Source organism: Nicotiana tabacum, chromosome 13, assembly GCF_000715075.1.
Source record: "Nicotiana tabacum cultivar K326 chromosome 13, ASM71507v2, whole genome shotgun sequence".
Classification (NCBI taxonomy): Eukaryota; Viridiplantae; Streptophyta; class Magnoliopsida; order Solanales; family Solanaceae; genus Nicotiana; species Nicotiana tabacum.
The window spans coordinates 19,853,685-19,880,078 of NC_134092.1; the positions used below are offsets into that span (position 1 = coordinate 19,853,685).

Here is a 26,394-nt window from a genome sequence, read left to right on the forward strand (position 1 = left end):
ATTATTGTTTTACACCATGGCAGTTGTGTTGTCGTTATTCTTTTGGCCACTAGTTTCACATTTGCCCTTCTTTGGATTTGGGCAATCTCTTTTGAAGTGACTTGATTTATCACAATTGTACCAATTTCTAGCTCTTGATTTGGATCGGTTCATAGACTTCCCACGAGCTCCGGATCTACCATAGTTGCTCAAACTCCTTTGATAACTCCTGCCTCTACCTTCTGTGATGAGAGCATGTCCTTGATTTTCAGGCTTCTTTCTCATCTTCTCATTGAGAAGAAGAGCCGATGTGACCTCTTTCAACTCAATTGTAATCTTACCATGCAGGATGGTTATTGCCAAATTATCGTACGAAGATGGCAACGAGTTCAATAGCAAGATGGCTTTATCTTCTTCATCGATTTTCAGCCCAATCCTCAGCTTTCATGGTATCAGGCTTTTTGGCATCAGCATCAAGTACCTTGTGTAATCCTTGTTGAATGACCAGACCCCTCATCCTTCTTTACCATGTTGAGAAACCATTATCTCCATTGAATTTTTCTACCTCGTACTTTACTCCAAATATTTTTTTTTCACCGAGTATAGTACTACCGATAATGAATAGTACTTCTGTAAATGAGCAGAACTTGTGCTCTGATACCAGTTGTTGGGAATAAACCCCCTACAGAAATAATATTCACAGTAATAAAAGTAGAATAATAACATAGCACCAAGATACGGTAATTAACAAGAATAAAAGAGTGACAACGATACCAAGATTTTTACGTGAAAAACCCGTTTGAATAAGGGAAAAAATCACGGACCCGAGACGAGCAACTAATATCACTATAGCAAGGAATTTTATATTTTGTAGGTCCAAATAAAATACTCCAAAGATCACTACAACACTCAAAAGAAATAACCCTCTTTTGATATTCCCACCTTTCTACAATATCGCTCATTCTCTATTTTTCTCACAGACTATTTTCTTATACCTTATTCGTGAAACCTCACTCTTTCTTTCTCTCTTTTTTGGTGTGTAGAAATGAGAGCCAAAGCTCTCCTTTTATAGCCGAAGCCTCACTCTCTAAAGCCTACTATATTTGACAATTTGTACACACTTTTCCTTTTTTTTCCCTTCAATGTTGACAATTCAACAAAGTTGGCTACCAAACCAAAATAAATTCTCAGCCCAAATGTTTTCTTAGGCACATGCATATTATTTTGGCTTTTGTATGAGATAGACCCCATAAGCTATTGCTTCAGTTTGGTAATCCTGGATCAGTTGCAGTTTAGTTTTGCAGTGAAGTTTATACTAAACTTATTGATGTTGATGATTCTTTTCTATTTCAAGAGTAGCTTTCTTTTAGTTTTTTTTATATAGATTTGGTTAAAACTTGAAAAAAAAAAAGTTATGTTAAAAAATAGTTTTTGAAAAATGAAGTTGTATTTGAACATGCATTTTACTTTTTAAAAATATTAAATTTTTACCTAAAAACTGGTCCAAAGTAATTTTTGAAACTTGAAGAAGAAATATTTTTTAAAAAAACTAATTGAATTTCATGAACAAATAATATTTTTAAAATAGAATCTATACCCAGCTGGGAGCTTAGAATCTTGTAAGCATTTTCAGGAAAGACGGGGGAACAAGTAATAGTAAATAAGGAGAGAAAGTAATATTAAGAGGATAAAGTTGACGAAGCTTCACCAACATGGATTGTGGTGGGATGATAGGATTCTTTCACCTTTAACGAGAGGTTTCGAGTTCGAGCTGTGGGTAGTACAAAAATTCTGTTAGGGAGCACTTTTCTTTCAATGGTCTTACGCGAGACGCAGATTCGAATATAATCGGGCTCCAATACGAGTGCTGAACACCAAGCACGTAAATCCAAACCCCCCAAAAAATGAAACTTTACATAACTGTCGCAGTTTAATAGAAATATAACAAATTCTTAGCATGAAACTCAATATTACAGTTGTGGCAGGAAAATATTTATATTTGTAGCACACAGTTCCATTAAAATAAAAATATTAATTATTAATACCTAAACATAAACAATTTGAATGGAAAGTCAATAATTCTTTGTACAAAAATCATGCCTTTTTTTCTTCTTTATCTATTAGATTTCCTTCTTTTTATTCATCTTCTTAATTTTGTTTTCTGCCGAAACCAATATATTTTCTAAATTTGTTTCATTCGTTTTCTTTTTAATTATCTTTCTTAAATTTTTCTCTTCTTTCTTTCTTCTTTTCTTAACACGAAGATCTTACTTCGATAATAATATATGTTAATATATACAAAACGTATATATAAAAAATATACATTGAATTAACACATATAAAATATACAAAAATATACATAAAAAATATATTTTCAGTTAAGATGACACTTAGACATGTGAAATATACATAAAAAAAATATATCTTAAATTTAATTAAGATGTCATATAAATATAAAAAATAAATATACATAAAAAATACACATAAAAAATATACCCTGAATTAAAATGGCACTTGACATACAACAACAACAACAACCCAGTAAAATCCTACTAATGAGGTTTGGGGAGGGTAGTGTGTACGCAGACCTTACCCCTACCCCGAAGGAGTAGAGAGGCTATTTCCGAAAGACACTCGGCTCAAGAAAATAAAAAGACAAAAGGACAAAAGGAGACAATATTAGTAACACTACAACAATCATAGAAAAAATAAGAACACCATGAAATCCAGAAGAAAGATACAAAGCAAAGGGAGACAATATTAGTATCACCACAACAGTCATAAAAAAATAGGAACACCATGAAATCCAGAAGAAAGATGCAAAGTAAAAGCGATAGCTAGTAAATAGAACCTGCACTGAAAAACGAAATAATAAGATACAACATTGCCACTAGTTATCTTAGACAAAAACCCTACATGGCTAGTCCCACAATGGGACAAAGTAAGGCATGACTCAACTACCTCCTAACCTACAACCCTAATACTCGACCTCCGCATCTTCCTATCAAGTGTCATGTCCTCGGAAATCTGGAGCCTCGCTATATACTGCCTGATCACCTCTCCCAAATACTTCTTAGGCCTCCCTCTACTTCTTCTCGTGCCCTCCACAACCAGCCGCTCAGATCTCCGTATTAAAGCATCTGGGCTTTTTCTCTGAACATGTTCAAACCATCTAAGCCTCGCTTCTCACATCTTATCATCAATGGGAGCCACATGCACCTTCTCCCGAATATCATCATTCCTAATCTTATTTATCCTAGTGTGCCCGCATATCCACCGCAACATCCTCATTTCTGCTACTTTCATCTTCTGGATATGTGAGTTCTTAATGGGCCAACTTTCAGCCCCATACATCATGGCCGATCTAACCATCACTTTATAGAACTTACGTTTGAGTATTGGTGGCACTCTTGTCACACAAGACTCCAGATGCTAACCTCCACTTCATCCATCCTACCCTAATATGGTGTGTGACATCCTCGTCGATCTCCCTTCCCCCCTGGATAACCGAACCAAGGTACTTGAAGCTGCCTCTACTCGGGATGACTTGCGAATCAAGCCTCACATCCACGCCCACTTCCCCTGGCTCAACGCTGAACTTACACTCCAGGTATTCCATCTTCGTCCTGCTCAGCTTGAAACCCTTAGACTCAAGAGCATGTCTCCAAACCTCTAGCCTCTCGTTAACACCGGCTCGCGACTCATCAATCAGAACTATGTCATCGGCGAATAGCATGTATCATGGTACATCCCCTTAAAATGATACTTGACATATAAAATATATTTGAAATATATATTAAAAATGCATCTTAAAATAAGATGACACTTCACAAATAAATATACAACAATTATATACATATAAATACATTTTGAATTAAAGTGATACTTGATAAACAAAGTATAAAAGACGTATAAATCAATACATCTTGAATTTAGGTGGCATTCACATATGCATCAGATTTTCAAAAATGGAGTGAAGAAGATGAATGTTGGAAAGTGGGAATGAAGATGGGCAAAAAAAGTACTTCCTGTGATCAGTGGATCAGTTAACTTATTAATCGTTGAGCTTAACTTTTATAATATGCTAATAATGAAAAAAAATATTTTTTATGAAATAAACAATAAATGATACTATTTTTTTAAAATAATAGTTAAAAAGGGATCCGCGTGTAAAAAAAAGCCAAAAAAAAAAAGAAGGGTGACGAAGTTCGATTGTTCAACATTGGTCAAACGTATTGTTGTCAAACAGAAACCACTTCAAAATTATGGTATATTGGGATATAATATTGTTACGGAGAATGATGGAAATTCCTTGTTATGAAAATAATTGATCAGGCCATTATATAGAAAAAAAGAAAAGATTGGATCCACTTTTCCATGTAAACTATCTGTTCTCTTCCATTGTGAAAATGATTAAGAAGGCGTTTGGACAAAAAAATTGTAATATTTGAAAAAAAAATATATTTGAAGTTAAGTTGAAAAATAGTATTTGAAATTATGTTTAGATATGTATTTTACTTGAAAAAATGTTACAATTTTATGACTGCGGAAACAAAAAATTCTGAAAATTTTGAAAACGTGATTTTTGAAAAATAAATTTTTGAATTTTTTTCAAAAACTTTCAAAATTTCATGAACAAATATATTTTTGAAAAACAATTCAAAAACGTTCGAGAAAATATCTATGGAACGGGTCCTAAATCATCATATCTGAATAAACAAATTAATCAAATTTCGTGTGTGAAGTCTAGTATTATTGAAGGAAATTGAATAGGTATTATTAATATTTAGTGAAATTGTTTGGGCGAAGCTGGTCCTAGAGTTAGAGATAAGTGTGGCAAGTGGGACGGTTCGGGCCCAGGCCCGGCCCGAGATCGCGGTTCAAACGGACTAAGTAGGCCGGGACCGGTAGGATCAGTATGTGTGGGCCTGGGCCGGTTTCGTGGGCCGATTCTTGGGTTGGGAACCGGTAGGACCGGGATCGTTTGGCCCGCCGTGGACCGGGACCGGACCGGTACCTTGGCGGGCCAAACGGTCATTTTTTTTATATTTAAATTTTAGCTATTTAGAAAATAGCCATTTAACACCCCTCCCCCAATTTTGTTTTAACCACAAGGTTTAGGAGTAAGAGCACTTAATGCTTGGGCAGGGTTTAGGGGTTCTCAAGGTTTTAGTAATAATGATTTTTCACAACTAAATGAGTTTGAAGTTTATTTGTCGCAGAAAATTGAGGAAGTGAATCCCGACGGCTCCTTTAATCTTTTGCAATGGTGGAAGGACAAAGAAAAATACTTTCCGATTCTTTCAAGGATGGCCCGAGACATTTTAACTATTCAAGCTTCAACAATGGCATCGGAGAGTGCTTTCAGTCAAGCAAGACTTCAATTCGGTGATTATAGAGCGTCTATGAGGGAGAGCTTGGAAAAATCAATACTTTTCAGAGATTGGATCTGTTCGAAAAGAAGAAAATTTGGACTTGCTGAATCACAACTAAAGGAAGACGAAGCTTACGAAGAATTGCTAGCTGAACTTGCGCGGAGGATGCTGATTCGCCCGACAATGAAAGCGGCGATGACCAAACTACTTTTCTGCTACCACCAAAGGAAATTCCTCCGAACATTGAAGGAGTTATGAAGTTTGTAAGAGATACCATGTAACTTGTATGAACAAAAATTAGTATGTATTATGTAACTTGTATTTTGGCACATCTTGATTAGTTTCTTTTTCTTCTCAATGGTGGTATTAGCACCTTGTTGTGCTCATTCCATAGGGGGAGGAAAACTAAGAAAAATATTGCCATGTTTTTAATGCTATAATAAAATTACAAGGCATTACTTTGAATATCTCTTTACAATATTTTTGTCTTTAAATTTTGAATTAAAAAGTTTAGGTCACAATTCTATGATAAAATTAGGCATTGCCTTAGATATTTTTTTAAAAATCCTTTTGTCTCTAATTTCAATTCTAATTTTTTTTTAATAAATATTTTAGCTATTGGGCCCACTTAGCCCGGGACCATGAGTTCGTGGGTCCGATATCGGACCGGTTCCTAGAAAAAGACCGTTTAACCCGGGACCGTTTAGCCTGTTTAGTTAAGGACCGATCCGGGCTCGGGATCATTTGGACCGGCCCACATGCCACCCCTACTTAGAGATATATTTGGTGATATTTTTGACCATCTCGGACGAAGCTTTGTGAGCTGAAGTTCGAAGGAGACAAACATATTTTTTTGTATAGTTTTGTATAATGATGTAAAAGTGTGTATAAACACCTTTTATATATTATTATATAATATTGTATATTTGTATACCGTATGCATAAATACTGTTGTGTAAAATTATGGTTATGCAGATGCGATGTTGGACTATAAATTTGTGTGCAATAATATCTTCTTATAATAATAAAATGTTATGAATATTAAAGATTACAAGTTCTAAAATATTTTAACCTTAAAGTTTTATTTATTTAAATTTTGCCTCCAGTCAAATTTGTAAAAGCATATTTTGTCCGCACATCACGTGAGAACACGATCCATTTTGCCTATTCAGTCTCACCATTTTTTGATATTTCCCGCCATTAGTAAACTAGGGCTTAGAAACTCAGCTTCAGTACTCAAATCCCGAATTTTACTTACAAGCAAAAGATAAGCAGCAAATGGGTAGCCAATCTGATCCTCACGCTTTCGCATTTTCAGCAGCTGAGGTTCGTTTACTTCACTTCCGTGCAAATTATATCATGATTTTTTCATTTGATTTTATGTTGAATTATGTTCTTAAGATACACACACACACACACACACACACACACTAATTTTCATGCACTGGTTAAAATCCTAGATCCGGATCTGTTTAAGTGCAATTAACTTGGGAAATTTTATTTGATTTTTGTGTTGTTTCGTGTTCTTAATCTATCTGTTGGAGCGGTGGATTTTTAACTTTTATTGTTTCTCAATTATGCAGTTGGAGTTTCTAGCGGAAGATGAAACGGTTGAAATTGTGCCAAACATGAGATTGGAACCTCTCCATCTTATATCTGTATTATTCTCCTCCTTTAGGGCTCGTTTGGTGTGGGGGATAATTAATACCGGAATTAAATTTGAGATGAGTTTATCCCATATTTGGTTGAGATAAAATCGTGGTACTAATCCCGGTTTAGTTATTCCGGGATTGTATTATTTTTTTTATCCCTATGGGCTCCTTATGGGAGGGTGGTATATTTAATTCTGGGATAATTAATCACGGGATAACTTGTTTCCGAACCCAACGACCCCTTAGTAACTAAATTCATTCACGTAGTGTTTGTGTTAGTTATGCTGATTTTGTTTTAAATGTACTGATTGACAGGGAGATTTTGGACCTTTCCGTCCACAAATAGCAACACAGGTGCCTCTCTGGTTAGCAGTTGCTTTGAAAAAGAGAGGGAAATGTACTATCAGACCTCCTGAATGGATGTCCGTTGGTAAGTTTTAGTTGTTGGATGACTATACTAATCTGTGCTTCCAAGTGCTGCGCTCAGTTGATTTAAGTTTTGATTCGGATTTGCTTATTGTATCTTCTATATTGTGGAGAAACTGTTAGAGATGCTATTTTACTAAGTTAGTTGTTGCTAGCTCAACTTGTATATCTGTATAAGATTAAGTCTGAAATCTAGAGCACCCCTAAGACAAAGGTTCAGTATTGGAATAGAGACGGGCCAAAATAGAGTAGAATGGTAAAGTGGCTTCGCATACCCGACCTCAACTTGTTTGGGTTGAGGGATAGTAGTAGTAGTTATATATTTGCTGCTAGTTCGACATTGTACTGATTCCTGTTTGCTTACATTTCCAAATTTTAGCTCTTTGTTTGAAGCTGAACATGTACTTGTAGTGTAACCACCGAGTTCGGAATGGATTGGTGTGGTTCCTCTATGCCTAAGACACCAGAATATTGAACCCTGAATGAAGAAATGCACGAGTGAAAAGCATATTGGCTACTATGAGGCCCCAATTCTTGATTGCAGGGGACACCAAAGACTTCTGCCTTTCCATCCCTTAGATAGATAGAGAGGGACGCTGTTTCTGTGGCCGTCAAAAGCCTTTCCTGTCTCGAATATTGTGTCAGTTGACACAGAAAGAGATCTAGACAAACCTTCCAACACACAGAATAGAAGTTGACCACAAGGCCATCTCTGTGGGAGGCTGATACCTGCAAAGCCATTTCGGGGATGAAAAAGAAAGCCGGCGGGCAACCAACTTCATTGTAGAGCCTAGACGGCATAGAGAATGAGCTCACCAGTCGACATACAACTTCTATCTACAGGTGCTTTCATTATGGATGATTGCTCACACCAATTAGGTTAGGCAGACCTAAGGAGGGGATGTGAATCACTGTCAATACAATGTGAGGCTAATTTGCTGACCGTAACGAACTTGACCTTGCCCTGAAAAGAAAAAGGGTTAGGGGGAAGACCTTTGACCTGGGCTGAGGAGGGACTGGGGTCGCTTTTCTTTAGAATTTTAGTATGTAACAAGGCTCGAACACCTCCGGCTGGATTCGAAATGGATTAGGTAGGGCATCTGCTTACAACGTTGGTCGGATTAGCAGTTTTTCATCACCAAGAATTTTCAATTCTTGTACGTACCTTGTAGTTTTGACTAATTTTTTCTTTATAGTTTGTAAAGGAGATTGTAGTATTGGTAATATACTGGTAGAAAGATTGCCATGGTTTAAATCTATAACTTCTTGTTTTTCTTAGAAAGCAAATTGATATATTAGTCTCAGTTAGAGACGTAAAATTACTGAACTGTTGTTGGAATGCATTAGAATAAAGTAATGCATCAAATTGAGTATTCACTGGTTTTAGGAAATAGAACGCTTAGAGAACACCTGCATGGAGCAAAATGCTTTTACTGTTGGGAAAGCTTTATAGTGCTGCTGAAAATGAAGCTTTCACCCAACTAGTAAGCTGAAAAAGAACATCATATCAGCCATTTGCTAATAGACAAATTAATGTCTAGTACTACTTAGCCCTTGGTTAAATTATCCTCAATCGCACCTCTAACTGAAAAGATGAAATCCCATTCCTCTAACAACTTTCTTGGTGCTTGAATTACCTGATAAATCTCAAGAACATCCCTTCCTTGACAAAAGCTGGGGACTAATGTTTATTTAAGACAGCAGGAGAAGTTCAATCTGTCAGCAGTATACGAGTGGTATTACTTCAACCAAGATAAACCCACTCTATTATGTATCGGATAACCAGATGGTTAATTAATTAATTTTTGATAACATGATAATGACTGCTGTCACCCCCTCACTCATCAAGTTTTGGCCAGGAATGATAAGGTTTCCCTCTGTGAATCATCTCAATTCCAATAGAAATTTCATATTCATTGCTCTATCATTTATGCATGCAGATTGTACTTGCTGAGTTCTTAGTTCTTATTAATCTCTGCTTTGTCGACTAGAAAAGTTAACCCAAGTTCTGGAAGCTGAAAGGGACTCTGAAAAGTTCCAATCATTACCATTTCATTACTTTGAGATCTCGAGGCTTCTTTTTGATCAGTAAGTAGTTTCTATTTTTATACCATGGTTTATCATGTTGGTCTACTGATGATAATATTCAATGATTTAGTGCGCGTGAAGATATTCCTGACATCTATATGGTGAGCTCGGTTATTTACTCTATTCTGTTGGCTTAAATGTTTAGTAGTTCACCCAGAACTCTGAATCAAACATGTGGAATAGGTGAGGTCTCTTATTGAAGATATTAAGGATGTGCGGTTTCACAAAATTGGAACTGGTTTGGAGATAATTTCTAAGGAGGTCACATACGCGTTGAGGGTATACTTATTCATCTCTTCTGAAAAATGCTATTTTCATTCTGATGCATGTGTCATTTTGATGATCAATATCTTAGTCATGTTACAAAAATGAGAACTGAAGTAACATACGATAGGTTGTGGGGGGTGTTAAAGAAGAAAAGGAGGCCTTGTACTGATTTAGTTACACCAGGTCTTGTCTCTTTAAATATGGAAGCACAATTGCCATCCATTCTGTAGGATTTACTCAATACTGCAAATTCAGCTGATGCTCAAAATGCAGTGGATGATAGGGTGTACTCATTGAGAAAGTCAATTCTGTTTGATCTAGTAGATGTAGTACATTGTATAATGAAAGAAATATATAAGTCTGGTTATGTATTACAGGAATTATTCTCCCCTGCATATCTAGGGCTACTCGGCATTAGAGGAAAGGAACATATTTTTCTACGTAGAAACTGCTCACTTGTCCTGTGATAACTTTGTGCCTGATGAGAATGGCCAAAAGAAATAGAAGTCTGACTATTGATTTGAAGTTTTTCTATACAAAACCTCCTTGCCTAAGGTGAAGAAACACATGTATCGTTTACCATAGCTTCACATAAGATAATGAAGTGGAACTGTTTCATTTGAGACAATGATTTGGGAGAGAGTGGAGAGGGAAAGACATATAGTAATTTCTTCTTTTTCTTTTGGTGGGGGGGTGGGGGTGGGTTTAGGGGATTTTCTATAGTGGAATTGCTTTTTGCTATTTGAGGAAGAAATGTAGACCCTTATAAAATCTAATATATTAACCCGAAACTTCACAGCTTAAAAATCTCTCTGCAATGGAGGCAAATATAGTTCGCCCATTTGTTACCAAAGCTTTGCAGACATTTCATAAGCTAAATACTTCAGAAGCAATACCAGAATCAGGCAGCATTCCGAACAGACAGCGCCAAGCAGTGAATCAGAGGGACAAAGTAAGTTCTTTAGACTTTATCTTCTTCCTTTCTCTTATAAGCATGTGTATGTATATATTTGTCTCTGCACTTCTCGTCACATAACTAATATACCACTTAACTATGTTGTCTCCCTTATGGGACCATATTCACACTTGTAATATGAAATGATTGAGTTTTATCATTTTGCAAGCAACAACAGTACCTCTATACTATGTGTCCAGCTTTTAACGATTTTTTTTTTTTTTTTGACATCCAGCGTGTGCTGAAAGGTAGATGAAACTATTCTCTCATCAGAGTCTCAACCTGACCCCTCCAAAGAGACATGAATTGAGCATCCTACTAGCAAGGGAAGTATTATTATCATGCAAGTCCATTTTGTATTTGTATCATATTTATTGCCAGTTCTTTTTATCAGCAATGAATGACAGAAAGTCTCATTCAGTTAAAAGTAATGCTTGATTCTGTTTCTTGATATTCAATTCTCAAAAGGGGTGCATAAATTTGTATTGTCTGATTGATTTCTAGCACAATTAACTAGATGTATATTGCCTTTTTGCAATTATTTTTGAAACCCAACTTTTAAATGACTATGGATTTAGATTTTCTGTCGGTTGGACGCATATAGGCAAAATGCATTTCCTTGAATCTACTTAACCAATAGCAAAGCTTTTCATCAGGATTCCTTGACGTTACTGAACCAGTTCTTGTTTAGTGAACTGCACAAGCCGCGGGGGGGGGGGGGGGGGGGGGACATGGAAAAAGTTCCAATAGGGGACTGTTCAGTGACGTAGTAACATGTGCTTAAGTTGGATAAAATCGAAGAAATAAATCAATGTAAACCAATTTCGTTTGATGCTACCATTCGATTGTTTTAACACTTGAGATTTGATTCGATTTTGCTCTTCTAAAAATTGATTCAATTGTCTTACAAAACTCAGACCTCTCTATAACAGTTATTTTTTAGTGGCATTTCACTATAACAACCAAGTTTTCTTTAAACTGATTTTTTATGTTATAATATTTGTTTTTTTATAACAATACTTCAATATAGCAACAAAGAAATATCAAAACAAACAAAGTTGTTATAAAGAGATTTGACCAAACTTCACATTTCAATACTTCAATATAGCAACAAAGAAATATCAAAACAAACAAAGTTGTTATAAAGAGATTTGACCAAACTTCACATTTCATTCTTCCACCCCTCCATTTATTCATGGCTAATTCCAACTCCAAGAAAAAAAATAGTTATAGAAGTTACTATTAGAAACAAGACGATGTGCTCCATTGCCATTTTTTGGACATTTTTCAATAGTTTTGCGCATCTTAAGCTGCCCTTTGACATTTGTTACCTGACAAGTTTGTCTATTCCTCAAACTCTGAACTCCAATCTCTTCCATTCATTAGTCCAACGTCGTATTTAACGCAAAACCATACAAATAAATGCCCCTCTATTTTTCTTTTCCCTTCTATAAATGTCCTGTTGCATTCTTCCTCTACCAATAACTACCTTGTACAAAAATAATGGAGATGTCTAACAAAAAAACATCTCCATTCCTTTCCTTCTTGTTCATTTCAGCTATCTTTATTCAATGTTTTCCTTATGTTTCCTCCATAGGTGTTAACTATGGCACCCTTGGCAACAACCTACCTCCACCATCTCAAGTTGCTCAATTTCTCAAAGACAAAACCATAATCGACAAAATCAAGATTTTCGACGTTAATCCAGATATCTTAAGAGCTTTTGCCAACACAGGAATCTCAGTTACTGTCACTGTCCCAAATGGTGAAATTCCCAAATTGTTGGACATAGGCTATGCTAAGAGTTATGTGGAAGCAAATATTAAGCCATTTTACCCACAAACCAAAATTGATGTTATTGCTATAGGAAATGAGATTCTCCATTGGGAAACACCAGAAGTACAAAATAAATTAGTCCCTGCTATGAGGACCTTTTATCAAGCACTAATTCAATCTGGTATTAATACAATCAAAGTATCAACACCACATTCTTTAGGAATTTTATTATCATCAAATCCACCAAGTATGGCAAAATTTAGACCAGGATGGGATGTTGGTATTTTAGCACCAATGTTACAATTTTTACGCGAAACGAAAGGACCTTTTATGGTGAATCCATATCCATATTTTGCTTACAATCCACAAGAAGTTGATTTCCTTTTGTTTAAGCAAAACAAGGGAGTTTTTGATAGGTTTACAAAGAAATTGTACACAAACATGTTCGATATGTTATTAGATGCTGTGTATATGTCAATGAAGAGACTTGGATATGGAGATGTGGAAATTATTGCAGCTGAAACAGGGTGGCCTTCTTTAGGTGAAAGTTTTGAGCCACAATGTACTGTGGAAAATGCAGCTTCTTATAATGGTGGATTGCTTAGGAAATATGTTTCTGGGGCAGGGACACCATTAATGCCACATAAGAAGATTGAGACTTATATTTTTGGTTTGTTTAATGAGAATACTAAACCAGGTTCTGCTGCTGAGAGGAATTTTGGATTGTTTAGGCCTGATTTTACACAAGTGTATAGTATTGGAATCATGAAAGGAGAGCCATTGCCACTGCCACTGCCACCAAAGGTAACTTGACATATTGTCAAAGAATAAGTTTGCCACCCCCTGACCTATTATCACATCTTAAAATACAGTGATAGTGTGAAAGATACGTACAACTTAAACTCTAATTTGTTAATAAGTTTTGTTACTTTGATGAATACAGCCTCTTCCACAACCAGCATTGCCACAACCACAGCCATTGCCAAGAGGCCGAAGACACCCCGCAAAGCCTCATGTTCCAAGACCAGGAAAGCCAGCGCTAAAACTCCCTGCACAGCCAATTCCAAAACCAGTTCTAGGCAAGAAATTTTGCATGCCAAAGCCAGAGGCAACAGATGCACAATTACAAGCCAATTTAGACTGGATATGCACTAATCAAGGTGTGGACTGCCGCCCTGTTCAAGTTGGAGGTCTTTGCTTTAACCCCAACACTGTTAGATCTCATGCTTCCTTTGTCATGAATTCTTACTATCAAAGTAAGGGCCGCAACGACTTCAACTGTGATTTTTCGGGCTCTGCTGTCATCGTCTTTGCTGATCCAAGTAAGAATTTTCACATTATCAGACCACTCATATTAGTAAAAAATAATAGTAAGGCAAGTAACTTACTCTAACATGTTAGGATATATTCATGACGTACAAATTCTTCACACTAATTTTATATGATTAGGTCACCTACTAGATTCTTTATAGGTAACAAATCAAAATAATTTTTATATGTAATCCTTCATTATAAGTGGGATCATTAACGTGAAAAGTCAGAGGCGGAATCCTTCAATTTTTAGTAAAAATAATTTCAGTTTTTTCCAGTTTTTACAAAAAATCGCTTTAGAAAATTGCTTTTCGGGTATGGGTAATGGATATGGTTATAGGTATGAGTCTTTTTAATTAATTATGAGATATTTAAAATTGACCAATAGGACGATGACACGTATCCCTCCGTTTAAATGAGGGGTATATTTGAACCCAAAGTATAACTGCAAGGGTATATTTGGACTCATAGTATAACGAAGGGTATATTTAAATATTTTTCGAAAGTAAAGAGGTATATTTGGCCCTTTATCCTAAAATATATTAATACTGTAGAGCTTATTTTCATTATTAATGTACATGAGTTAAATGAAAAGGGACCTTGGCGTAACTTATAAAGTTGTTGCCATGTTTTTCCGGAGGTCACGACTACGAGGTGTCGAAACAACCTCTTGTAGAAATGCAGGGTAAGAACAATAGACCCTTGTGGTCCAGCCCTTCCCGGACCTTGCGTATAACGAGAACTTAGTGTATCGGGCTGCCCTTTTAACAATATTTAAATCCAACATGTTTTTCCTTGTAACAAAGTTGGAACAGTTTTTCTTTTTATTAAAGACTGACTAATGGTTGTCTTTTATTTGTTTGTGATTTTTAGGTTATGGTACATGCAAATACCTATCTTGAGTTTTATGGCCAACAAAGGAAGATTTTGCAGCTACTCCAACATTTGAAGGATTAGTTTTGACACATTAAGATTTTGTTTTCATATATGTTTTTTCGTTTTTACAAACTAATCTAATTGTGTTGATGTGTAGTATGTATTTATGGCTACTAGTGTACGTGAAAAATGGTGCCGACTTCATTTGTCATGATCACTTCTCGCCTCCTCCGATATCTGTTCTCTCTTTCTTCTTTATTTAAATAAATATAATTAAATTACTCTATTCTACTAAAATTAAACGGCACAATTACTATTTAAGAAATTAAAAAAATTTCTTTTAACTACTACTATAATTTAGTTCATAGTGAAAGTAAAGAAAGCAAAAGAAGATATTAATGTTAAGACAATATAACACGGGATTTTAATACAAATAGTTAGCGAGATTCATTATTTACTTTTTCCACGGGATTTTAATACAGGAGGTTGTGAGTTCGAGTCATTCCAAGAGCAAGGTGGGGAGTTCTTGGAGGGAAGGATGCCGAGGGTCTATTAGAAACAGCCTCTCTACCTTATGGTAGGGGTAAGGTCTGCGTACACACTACCCTCCCCAGACCCCACTAGTGAGATTATACTGGATTGTTGTTGTTGTTGTAATCGGTGTAAGTAAATTCTACATTGCTTATACACATTTATATATATATGATATATGAATTATACATATACCGATTATTTTTAATTTAAACGACTAGATGGGCGGCTATTTGAGTTAATTAGGGAACCACTAAGGCGATTCATTTCTATTGGGAAGCCCAATAGAAGCCTGTAATTCTAAGTCCCTTCTATTCACAATGTCACGAAAAACTACCTATTAACCAGACAATAACAGTTTTTATAGCTATCGTTTATATTTTGATACTATCAAGAAAAGTTTTGAAAAAATAGCCTTGCGTAAGAATTTTAAAGTACAGTTCTGATAGTGTGCTTCAAAATTCTAGCAGCATGCTTCAAATTCTGATAGCGTATTTTAAAATTCTAACAGCATACTTTAAAATATCAATGTGAGACTATTTTTTCAAAATATTTCTTAACGAGATAAAAATATAAGTGTTGGCACTAAATAATTTTAATTTGTGCAAATCGCCCATAACCTGAAGGCTGGAGCTAGTGGATTGGATGATACGTCTAGTCTACATTTCTTGTGATTTGTTATCATCTCCCGACTTCTTGAAATTGAGTTTAATATAAAAATAGTAATTAACTTGGTATCACATACTAAAATTCACTCATAATGTAAAGAAAACTTTACTTTGTTAGTGTTAGTAACTTAATTCCCTTAAAAATTTAATTGGCAGGTCGCGAGTTTAAGACGTAAGAGCTGATTCAATCACCTATTAACAATAACAACAACAACTCAATAGAATTCCACAAGTGGAGTTTGGAATGATACCTTACCCCTACACCGGATGGGTAAAAAGATTGTTTTCGGAAGACCCCAAACTAAAAAAAAACGAAAAGAGACAATAGATTCATAACAATAACAAAAACCAGAAAATTAATATCAGTATCGTAAAAGACAATAAATAAATGATAGGGCAAAAGAGCAGGCTGTTGAGTACTTAGTTTAAGCTTATGTGTGTATATTAAAGAGATCATTAACCCAAACCAAAATGGACTATAATAGATCTAGTGCCATCCCAAGATGGGTCTATGAATTAAGGCTCATTATTACCACACTAATTCATGTCAGTGGCGTACATAAAATCTTGTGCAATTGGTTAATTTTTTATACTTGAGCTTATAAATTCATATTATCAAATAAAGTAAATTATAGATGCAATTTAAGTAAATTATATTCTTCTCTCTTACCCAAACTTCATTGCCGACAACCCCTTCTGAAACAAAACAACAAAGAAGTGATTTTTTTAATTGTTCTTTTTTACTTTTGAATGGATGGTTGCTAATTCGCTAAATTCTAGGAGATTCGAGCTTAGGAAAAAAATATATCGTATATAAGATAAATATTATTCGTACGGACTGTTTACGTTAATTCAATAAATATATTATATATATCTTTACATATATAATTATTATAAAACTAAAGTATGATTATTAGTAAACTATAGTTAATTTATATTTATTTTTATCTTAATTTATTTCTTAACCATGATAAATTAGTATGATTTGATGTAAATATTCGAATAAATTTTCACCATGTATATAGGGAAAATAAAACTTTGTCGTTGAGCTACAGCGGGAAATTTTGCTGGCCTACAAACATTGTCACATATCTTTTTATAAGACAAACATAAATTTGGTAGGATCTATGATTTGTCTGAAATACAAACAAAAACAAGTAGTTGTGAGGATCACGAGATGTTCACTCTAAAACTGAAATGAAAAAAATAAGGGATGCAATAAGGACAAGAATTTGCCAAAATTATGTTCATTCACGATTTAGGCTAACGGAGTGCGCTAATCTCTAGAGGAGTTAGTTAAGTGGTAAATTGTTACTGTCTTTTAACCTTTAAAAAGCAAAAATATTTCGATATTTGTAAATATTGAGGTTCAATAATTAAATTGAATTCAGTATTTGTAAATATTGAGTACAATATTTGCATATACTCTCCTAATTCTAATTTATGTAGCATAGTTTTTTTATTTTTAATCTTTTAAAAAAGAATATCATATTTTCTCATTTAAAAATAATTTAAATATAATTTTTATTGTACTTTAAAGATATAATTTATAACCAAATAAATATTTATTTTTTATTTTTAGACAATAAGTTTTAATTTCTTTTTTCTTTCTTTTTTAAATTTCATGTCAATCGTCAAACACCACATCATAAATTGGGATGGAAACATGTCACGATCCGAAATTCCCACCTTCGGACCGTGATGGCGCCTAACATTTCACTTGCTAGGCAAGCCAACGTTATACCTCAAGTTTCCTCTGGTAGCTGAAATCCGAGCAAGTCTATGGTACGTCGCTGGGACCAACTCCGAAATCTGCACAAGAAGTGCAGAGTGCGGTATCAGTACAACCGACCACATGTACTGGTAAGTGCTGAGCCTAACCTTGATGAAGTAGTGACGAGGCTAAGGCAGGTCACTCACATTAACCTGTACGCAATAATAGTAACAACAACAATAATAGAAATAAATCACGTAATTCATTTTTTAATAATTGAAGCCAACTCAACAGTCATAACCAATTATTATTTCAATCAATTTCCGTTGCAGCGTGCAACCCACTCACACAACATATTCACTTTTAATCTTCCCATATATTTATTTTAATCTAGTATATATAGACTTTTAAATAAGTTTGTTGCGGCGCGCAATCCGATTCTCCAATATAGACTTTTAAATAAGTCTGTTGCGGCGTACAATCTGATCCCCCAATATAGACTTTTAAATAAGTCTATTGCGCCGTGCAATCCGATCCCCCGATATATATATATATATATACACACACACACACACGCATACACTCTTTCATTTCCGTTGCGGCGTGCAACCAGTTACCCCAATATATTTCAACAACTCATAAATATAATAAAAATTACTCCAATAAATACCACGTTCAATGAGAAACTATTAAGCATCAAGACACACAATAATTGTAATTTATTTATGAACAAACAATGATAATTAGCAATTAATTATGAAAATCATAGAGAAAATACGCAGTTTAATATTTAATATGCTAAATGTCAAATAACAATTAAGGCACATAAGTCAAATAAGCATGTAACAATTATTACGGGAATTCAAGAAATAATATTTGCCAAGGAATATGAGTGAAACAGTTAATATAATAATTCATTCATGATTTAAAATAATTTATGATTTTTCAAGTAATTATGCAAACAATTAATTTGACTACGTATAGACACTCGTCACCTTGCCTATACGTGATTCACATGCATCTCACATAACAAATAATTTAAGAGTTTTATTCCCTCAAGTCAAGGTTAACCACGACACTTACCTCGCTTTGCAATTTCAATCAATTACTCGACCACAACTTTTCCTTTTAAATTTGACTCCAAAAGCTTCAAATCTATTCACAAATAATTCGACATATTCAATACGAATCATAGGAATTAATTCCATATGAATTTATTAATTTTTCGGATAAAAATCTAAAATTCACTTTAAAAATTGACAGTGGGGCCCACGTCTCAAATCTCGGAAAAACTTACGAAATTCGAACACCCATTCCCAGACGAGTCCAACCATACAAAAATTATAAAATTCCGATGTCAAATGGACCTTCAAATCTTAAATTTTTATTTTTGGAAGATTTTATAAAAATCTGATTTTTCTCCCAAAATTTCACGGATTCATGATATAAATGAGTATGGAATCATGAAATATAATCAATATAGGATAAAGAACACTTACTCCAATATTTTCCCATGAAAATCGCCCAAGAATCGTCTTACCCTAGCTCAAAAATAAAAAATGGTTGAAAATGTGACGAATCCCATTTTCGAGAACTTAAGTTCTGTTTCTCAAATTTTTACCCTTCGTGAACGCAGTTAGTGCCTCGCGTTCGCGAATCACAATTTGTGCTGTCCAAATTTTACTCTTCGCGAACGCGAGGGCTACTTCGCGAACGCGATGCTTGCCTGGCCAAATTCCTCCCCGGTCATTTCCCTTTCGCGAACGCGAAGCTTTGCACCTCGACCCTCTCGCGAACGCGAAGAAGGATACCAGAAGCACATTTCTGCAGTTTTTTCCAAGTCCAAAAATGATTCGTTAACTACCCGAACCCTTGGGGCTCCAAACCAAACATGCACCCAAGTCCTAAAATATCATACTAACTTGCTCGCGCGATCAAATTGCCAAAATAACACCTAGAACTACGAATTGAACCCCAAATCGAATGAAATTTTCAAGAAAACATTAAAACTTATATTTTCACAACTGGGCGTCCGAATCACGTCAAATCAACTATGTTTTTCACCAAATTTGACAGACAAGTCATAAATATTATAGTGGACCTATACCGGGCTCCAAAACCAAAATACGGACCCAGTGTCAATAAATCTAACATGAGTAAATTCTTAAAACTCATTAAGCTTTCAAACTTTTAATTTTTCATCAAAATTCCATATCTCGAGTTAGGGATCTCGGAATTCAATTTCAGGCTTACGCCCAAGTCCCAAATCATGATACGGACCTACCGAAACTGTCAAAATACTGATCCGAGTCCGTTTGCTCAAAATGTTGACCAAAGTCAACTTAGTTGAGTTTTAAAGCTCTATTTCACATTTTAATTCATTTTTCACATAAAAACTTTTCGAAAAATTATATGGACTGTGCACGCAAGTCGAGGAATGATAAATAGTACTTTTCAAGGTCTTAGAGCACAGAATTAATTATTAAATTTAAAAATGATATTTTGGGTCATCACATTCTCCAACTCTTAAACAAACGTTCGTCCTCGAACGAAGTTAGAAAAAGTACGTGAGCTGGTGAATAAGTGTGTATATTTACTACGCATATCCGACTAGGACTCCCACGTAGATGCCTCTACCGGTTGACCTCTCAATTGTACTCGAACCGAAGGATAACTCTTAGACCTCGACTGCCGGACCCGCCGGACTAGAATAGCCACCGGCTCCTCCTCGTAAGTCAAATCTTTGTCCAATTGGACTGAGCTGAAATCTAACATATGGGACGAATCACCATGATATTTTCGGAGCATAGACACATGGAACACCGGATGAACCGCTTATAAACTAGGTGGTAATGCAAGCATGTAGGCTACTTCACCCACCCTTTCAAGAATTTCAAAGGGTCCAATATACCTAGGGCTCAACTTGCCCTTCTTTCCGAACCTCATTACACCTTTCATAGGTGAAATCCAGAGCAATATTCGTTCTCCAACCATGAATGCAATACTAAGAACTTTACGGTCGGCATAACTCTTTTGCCTAGACTGAGCTGTGCGAAGTCGATCCTGAATAATCTTGACCTTATCCAAGGCATCCTGTACCAAATCGGTACCCAACAACCGAACCTCTCCCGGTTCAAACCAACCAACTGGCGATCGGCATCGTATTCCGTATAATGCCTCATATGGAGCCATCTGAATGCTCGACTGGTAGCTATTATTATAAGCAAACTCTGCAAGTGGTAAGAAATGATCCCAAGAACCTCCAAAGTCTATAACACAAGCGCGAAGCATATCTTCCAATATCTGAATACTGCGCTCTGACTGTCCGTCTGTTTGTGGATGAAATACTGTTCTCAACTCAACCCGCGTGCCTAACTCACGTTGTACAGCCCTCCAGAAGTGTGAGGTAAACTGCGTACCTCAATCTGAAATAATAGACACAGGCACACCGTGAAGGCAGATAATCTCACGAATGTAAATTTCAGCTAACCTCTCTGAAGAATAGATAACTGCCACTGGAATGAAATGTGCTGACTTGGTCAACCTGTCCACAATGACCCAAACTGTGTCAAATTTTCTTTGAGTCTATGGGAGTCCAACAACAAAATTCATAGTGATACGCTACCATTTCCACTCAGAAATTTCTAACTTCTGAAGCAAACCACCAGGTGTCTGTTACTCGTACTTAACTTGGTGGCAATCCAGACACCGAGCTACATATGCAACTATATCCTTTTTCATTCTCTTCCACCAATAATATTGCCGCAAATCTTGATATATTTTGGTGGTACCTAGATGAATAGAATACCTGGAACTGTGTGCCCCTTCAAGAATTAATTCACGAATCCCGTCAATATTAGGCACACAAATACGAATCTGCATTCGTAGAACTCCATATTCCCCCACAACAACCCGTTTAGCATCACCGTGTCGCACCGTGTCCATAAGGACAAGTAAATGAGGATCATCATACTGCCTCTCTCTGATACGCTCATATAAAGAAGACCGAACGACTGTGCAAGCTAAAACCCGACTGGGTTATGAAACATCTAACCTCACGAACTGATTAGCCAAAGTTTGAACATCTGCAGCTAATGTCCTCTCACCAACCAGAATATATGCAAGACTTCCCATACTCACAGTCTTTCTACTCAAAGCATCGGCCACCACATTGGCCTTTCCGGGGTGATACAAAATGGTGATATCATAGTCTTTCAACAACTCCAACCATCTTCTCTGCCTCAAATTAAGATCTTTTTGTTTGAATAGATACTGAAGGCTATGATGATTAGTAAGTACCTCACACAAGACACCGTAGAGGTAATGCCTCCAAATCTTCAGCGCCTGAACAATGGCTGCCAGTTCTAAGTCATGAACATGATAATTCTTATCGTCAACTTTCAACTGCCGCGACGCATATGCAATCACCCTGCCATCCTGCATTAATATTGCACCAAGCCCAATGTGAGATGCGTCATAATATACCGTATACGATCCTGAATCTGTGGGTAATACCAACACTGGCGCTGTAGTCAAAGCAGTCTTGAGCTTCTGAAAGCTCAACTCACACTCGTTTGACCATCTGAATAGGACACCCTTTTGGATCAGTCTAGTCAATGGACTTGCTATAGATGAAAACCATTCCACGAACCGACAATAATAACCTGCTAAACCCAGGAAACTCCGGATCTCTATAACTGAAGTAGGTCTAGGCCAATTTTGAACAACCTATATCTTCTTAAGATCCACCTTTATACCTTCTGCCGATACCACATGCCCCCAAAAGGCAACTGAGTCTAACCAAAACTCACATTTTAAAAATTTAGCATATAACTGATTATTTTTCAAGGTATGAAGCACACTCCGAAGATGCTGCTCATGCTCCTCTCGACTGCTGGAGTAAATCAAGATATCATCAAAGAATACAACCACAAAAGAATCCAAATAGGGCTTGAACACCCGATTCATCAAATCCATAAATGTTGCTGGGGTATTTGTCAACCCAAATGACATCACTAGGAATTCGTAATGCCCATACCGAGTCCGAAAAGCTGTTTTAGGGACATCAGATGCCCTAATCTTTAACTGATGGTAACCAGACCTCAAATCAATCTTCAAAAATACCTTGGCACCCTGAAGCTGATCGAATAAGTCATCAATTCTCGGTAGCGGATATTTGTTCTTAATAGTAGTTTTGTTTAACTGCCGATAATCTATACACATTCGCATTGAACCATATTTCTTCTTAACAAATAATACTGGGGCACCCCAGGGCGAGACACTGGGTCTAATGAATCCCTGATCAATCAAGTCTTGTAACTGCTCCTTCAATTCTTTCAACTCCGGCAGGGCCATACGGTATGGTGGAATAGAAATGGGCTAAGTGCCCGGAGCCAAATCAATACAGAAGTCAATACCCCTGTCGGGTGGCATCCCTGAAAAATTTATAGGAAATACTTCTGGAAATTCACGAACAACTGGTACTGAGTCCATAGAAGGAACATCCTTGCTGAGATCGCGAATATAAGCCAAATAGGCTAGACACCCTTTCTCTACCATACACCGAGCTTTCATATAAGAAATAACCCTGCTGGCAGAATGACCAGGAGTTCCTTTTCACTTTAACTGAGGTAACCCCGGCATGGCTAGGGTCGCTGTCTTGGCATAAAAATCCAATATAGCATGATAAGGGGACAACCAATCCATACCCAAGATGACATCAAAATCTACCATATCAAGAAGTAGAAGATCCACACTAGTCTCAAGACTACCAATAGTAATCACACACGAACGATAGACATGATCTACTACAACAAAGTCTCCCACCGGTGTAGATAAACACACAAAAGCACTCAGAGAATCACAAGGCATAACCAAATATGAAGCAAAATAGGAGGACACATAGGAATAAATAGATCCTGGATCAAATAGAACTGAAGCATCTCTATGGCAAACTGGAATAATACGTGTGATCACAACATCAGATTACTCGGCCTCAGGCCTAGCTAGAAAAGCATAAATCGGGGCTGGGCCCCACCACTCTAAACTGCGTCTCTAGGACAGCCTCTAATTGGCTAGCCTCCACCTCTAATGGCCTGACCTCCACCTCTAATGGCCTGACCTCTACCTCTAGCTGCCTGACCCTTACCCCTAGCTGACTGAGCAGGCGGTGAAGCAACCGGTGCCGGTATGATGGCACGAGAATCCTGCCGAGATCTGTTACTCGACAACCTAGGGCAATACCTCCTGATGTGACCAATGTTCTCATACTCATAACACCCATCCTGATGTTGTGGCTGCTGAAGATGAAGCTGACCCGAATGGGCCGAATAACCGCTGTAGTAACTCTAGAGTGCTGGTGCACTGATAGGAGCTGAATGTGCACTAAATATTGGCTGCCCATAGTAAGGCATAGTAGGATTGTGACTCCATGAAGCACCGTGAGATGCATGAAGTGCTGAATGAAATGGTCTGGGAGGACGACCCCTACCAAAATTACTCCTGTCTCCAGACGAGGCACCACTGAAACCACCGAACTGACGAGGCCTCTTATCAGACCTCTGCCCTCTCTCCTATGCAAGAACCATCTCGATCCTCCTCGCGACATTAGCAGCCGCCTGTAAAAAAATCTCACTTCCGGTTTCCTTGGCCATCTAAAACCTGATAGGGTGAGTGAGTCCCTCAATAAACCTCCTCACTCTCTCTCCCTCAGTATGTAGTAAAAGGAGAGCATGATGAGCTAAATCCACAAAACGGGACTCATACTGAGTAACACTCATACTGCCCTACTGTAAATGCTCAAATTGCTTGCGGTAATCCTCTCTCAGTGTGATAGGAAGGAATTTCTCCAGAAATAGTTGAGAGAACTGCTCCCAGTAAGTGCAGGCGATTCAACTAGTCTAGTCAATGTATAATCTCTCCACCACCTCTTGGCGGAACCCTTCATCTGAAATATAATAAAATCAACCCCATTGGTCTCAACTATACCCATGTTCCGCAGCACCTCATGGCAGCGGTCAAGATAATCTTGTGGGTCCTTAGAAGGTGTACCACTGAAGTGAACTGGAAAGAGCTTAGTAAACTTATCCAGTCTCCATAATGCTTTAAAAGACGTGGCGGGCCTATCACCGATCTGTGCCGCAACAACTGGCTGAACTACCCTAACTGTAGGGGCTGCTGGAGCCTTATTCTGTGGAGCCATATGATTAAGAGGGGGAGTAGTAGGTGTTTGTGCTCCCCCCAGCCTGTGAGACAACTGGTGCCACTGGAAATGTGCCATTCTAGGCCACACCCTCCATAAGACTCACCAAACAGACTAGAGTATCCTGAAGCACAAGAGTAGCTATGAATCCTTCCGGGACCTGCACTGGTCCAACTGGTACATTCTGAACTGGAACCTCCTCCTGAAGATCCACCTGAGGTTCTACAACAGGTGCAGCTTCTCGAGCTCTGGACTGAGCTCTACCTCTGCCTCTAGTACGACCTCGGCCTTGAGCTCTACCCCTAGCCATAGTTGCCACCGGGGGTTATGGTCCCTGTCCATCGGTAGATGTATTACGTGTTCTCACCATATGCGAGAGAATAAGAGTAGAATGGTTCAATCATCGATGATAGAATAAATTCGCACGACAAAATAAGAAAGAAGTGATATTGTTCCTAAACTTCATAGCCTCTGAGAGATAAGTACAGACATCTCCGTACCGATCCTTCATACTCTACTAAGCTTGCTCATGACTCGTGAGACCTATGTAACCTAGTGCTCTGATACCAACTGTCACGACCCGAAATTTCCACATTCGGACCGTGATGACGCCTAATATTTCACTTGCTAGGCAAGCCAACGTTAGAATAATATTATCCATTTTTAAAATAATTTTTAAATTTATTAATAACAAAGAAACAAATGCAGAAGTAAAGTATAAAATGTAGTGATTAATCCATAAAAATAGTGCTCTCTAAATACCACCCCGGAATTTGGTGTCACAAGTGCACGAGCTTCTAGAATAATACAAATAAAGGTCTGAATAAAATAAAGTTATCTAAAAATAAATACACAGCTAAAACAAGATAGACGGGGATTTCAGAACTACGGACGCTGTGCAGTTATACCTCAAGTCTCCTCTGGTAGCTAAAATCCGAGCAAGTCTATGGTACGCCGCTGAGACCAACTCCGAAATCTGCACAAGAAGTGCAGAATGCAGTATCAGTACAACCGACCCTATGTACTGGTAAGTGCTGAGCCTAACCTCGACGAAGTAGTGACGAGGCTAAGGCAGGTTACTCACATTAACCTGTACGCAATAATAGTAATAACAACAACAATAGAAATAAATTAGGTAACTCATTTTTTAATAATTGAAGCCAACTCAACAGTCATAACCAATTATTATTTCAATCAATTTTCGTTGCAGCGTGCAACCCACTCACACAACATATTCACTTTCAATCCTCCCATATATTTATTTTAATCCAGTATATATAGACTTTTAAATAAGGCTGTTGCGGCGTGCAATTCGATCCCCCAATATAGACTTTTAACTAAGTCTGTTGCGGCGTGCAAGCCGATCCCCCAATATAGACTTTTAAATAAGTCTGTTGCGGCGTGCAATCCGATCCCCCGGCGTGCAATCCGATCCCCCAATATAGACTTTTAAATAAGTCTGTTGCGGCGTGCAGTCTGATCCCTCAATATAGACTTTTAAATAAGTCTGTTGCGGCGTGCAATCAGATTTCCCAATATATATATATATATTTACTTTCATTTCCGTTGCGGCGT

At 37.0% G+C, this 26,394-nt stretch overlaps 2 protein-coding genes across 2 annotated transcripts; both read left to right on the forward strand.

Annotated features, from left to right (window-relative positions):
- Window positions 1–6,476: 6,476 nt before the first annotated feature.
- Window positions 6,477–11,193, forward strand: LOC107810098 (DNA replication complex GINS protein PSF2). The gene is made up of 8 exons (XM_016634836.2): window positions 6,477–6,680; window positions 6,938–7,012; window positions 7,322–7,436; window positions 9,424–9,520; window positions 9,591–9,621; window positions 9,704–9,799; window positions 10,587–10,739; window positions 10,978–11,193. Exons 1-8 carry the CDS (start codon window positions 6,633–6,635, stop codon window positions 10,996–10,998), a joined length of 636 nt encoding a protein of 211 aa, XP_016490322.1. The 5' UTR covers window positions 6,477–6,632; the 3' UTR covers window positions 10,999–11,193.
- A 663-nt stretch (window positions 11,194–11,856) lies between these two features.
- On the forward strand, window positions 11,857–14,922 carry LOC107810097 (glucan endo-1,3-beta-glucosidase). The gene is made up of 3 exons (XM_016634835.2): window positions 11,857–13,322; window positions 13,462–13,840; window positions 14,703–14,922. Exons 1-3 carry the CDS (start codon window positions 12,246–12,248, stop codon window positions 14,729–14,731), a joined length of 1,485 nt encoding a protein of 494 aa, XP_016490321.1. The 5' UTR covers window positions 11,857–12,245; the 3' UTR covers window positions 14,732–14,922.
- Window positions 14,923–26,394: the final 11,472 nt, after the last annotated feature.

Excerpts from the sequence above, each read along its gene's own strand:
- LOC107810098 (XM_016634836.2), top strand. The coding sequence starts at position 6,633 with ATGGGTAGCCAATCTGATCCTCACGCTTTCGCATTTTCAGCAGCTGAG. Across the intron at positions 6,681-6,937 it reads TCGCATTTTCAGCAGCTGAG|TTGGAGTTTCTAGCGGAAGA; the intron begins GTTCGTTTACTT and ends TCAATTATGCAG. Across the intron at positions 10,740-10,977 it reads CAGTGAATCAGAGGGACAAA|CGTGTGCTGAAAGGTAGATG; the intron begins GTAAGTTCTTTA and ends TTTGACATCCAG.
- LOC107810097 (XM_016634835.2), top strand. The coding sequence starts at position 12,246 with ATGGAGATGTCTAACAAAAAAACATCTCCATTCCTTTCCTTCTTGTTC. Across the intron at positions 13,323-13,461 it reads CACTGCCACTGCCACCAAAG|CCTCTTCCACAACCAGCATT; the intron begins GTAACTTGACAT and ends TGATGAATACAG. Across the intron at positions 13,841-14,702 it reads CATCGTCTTTGCTGATCCAA|GTTATGGTACATGCAAATAC; the intron begins GTAAGAATTTTC and ends TGTGATTTTTAG.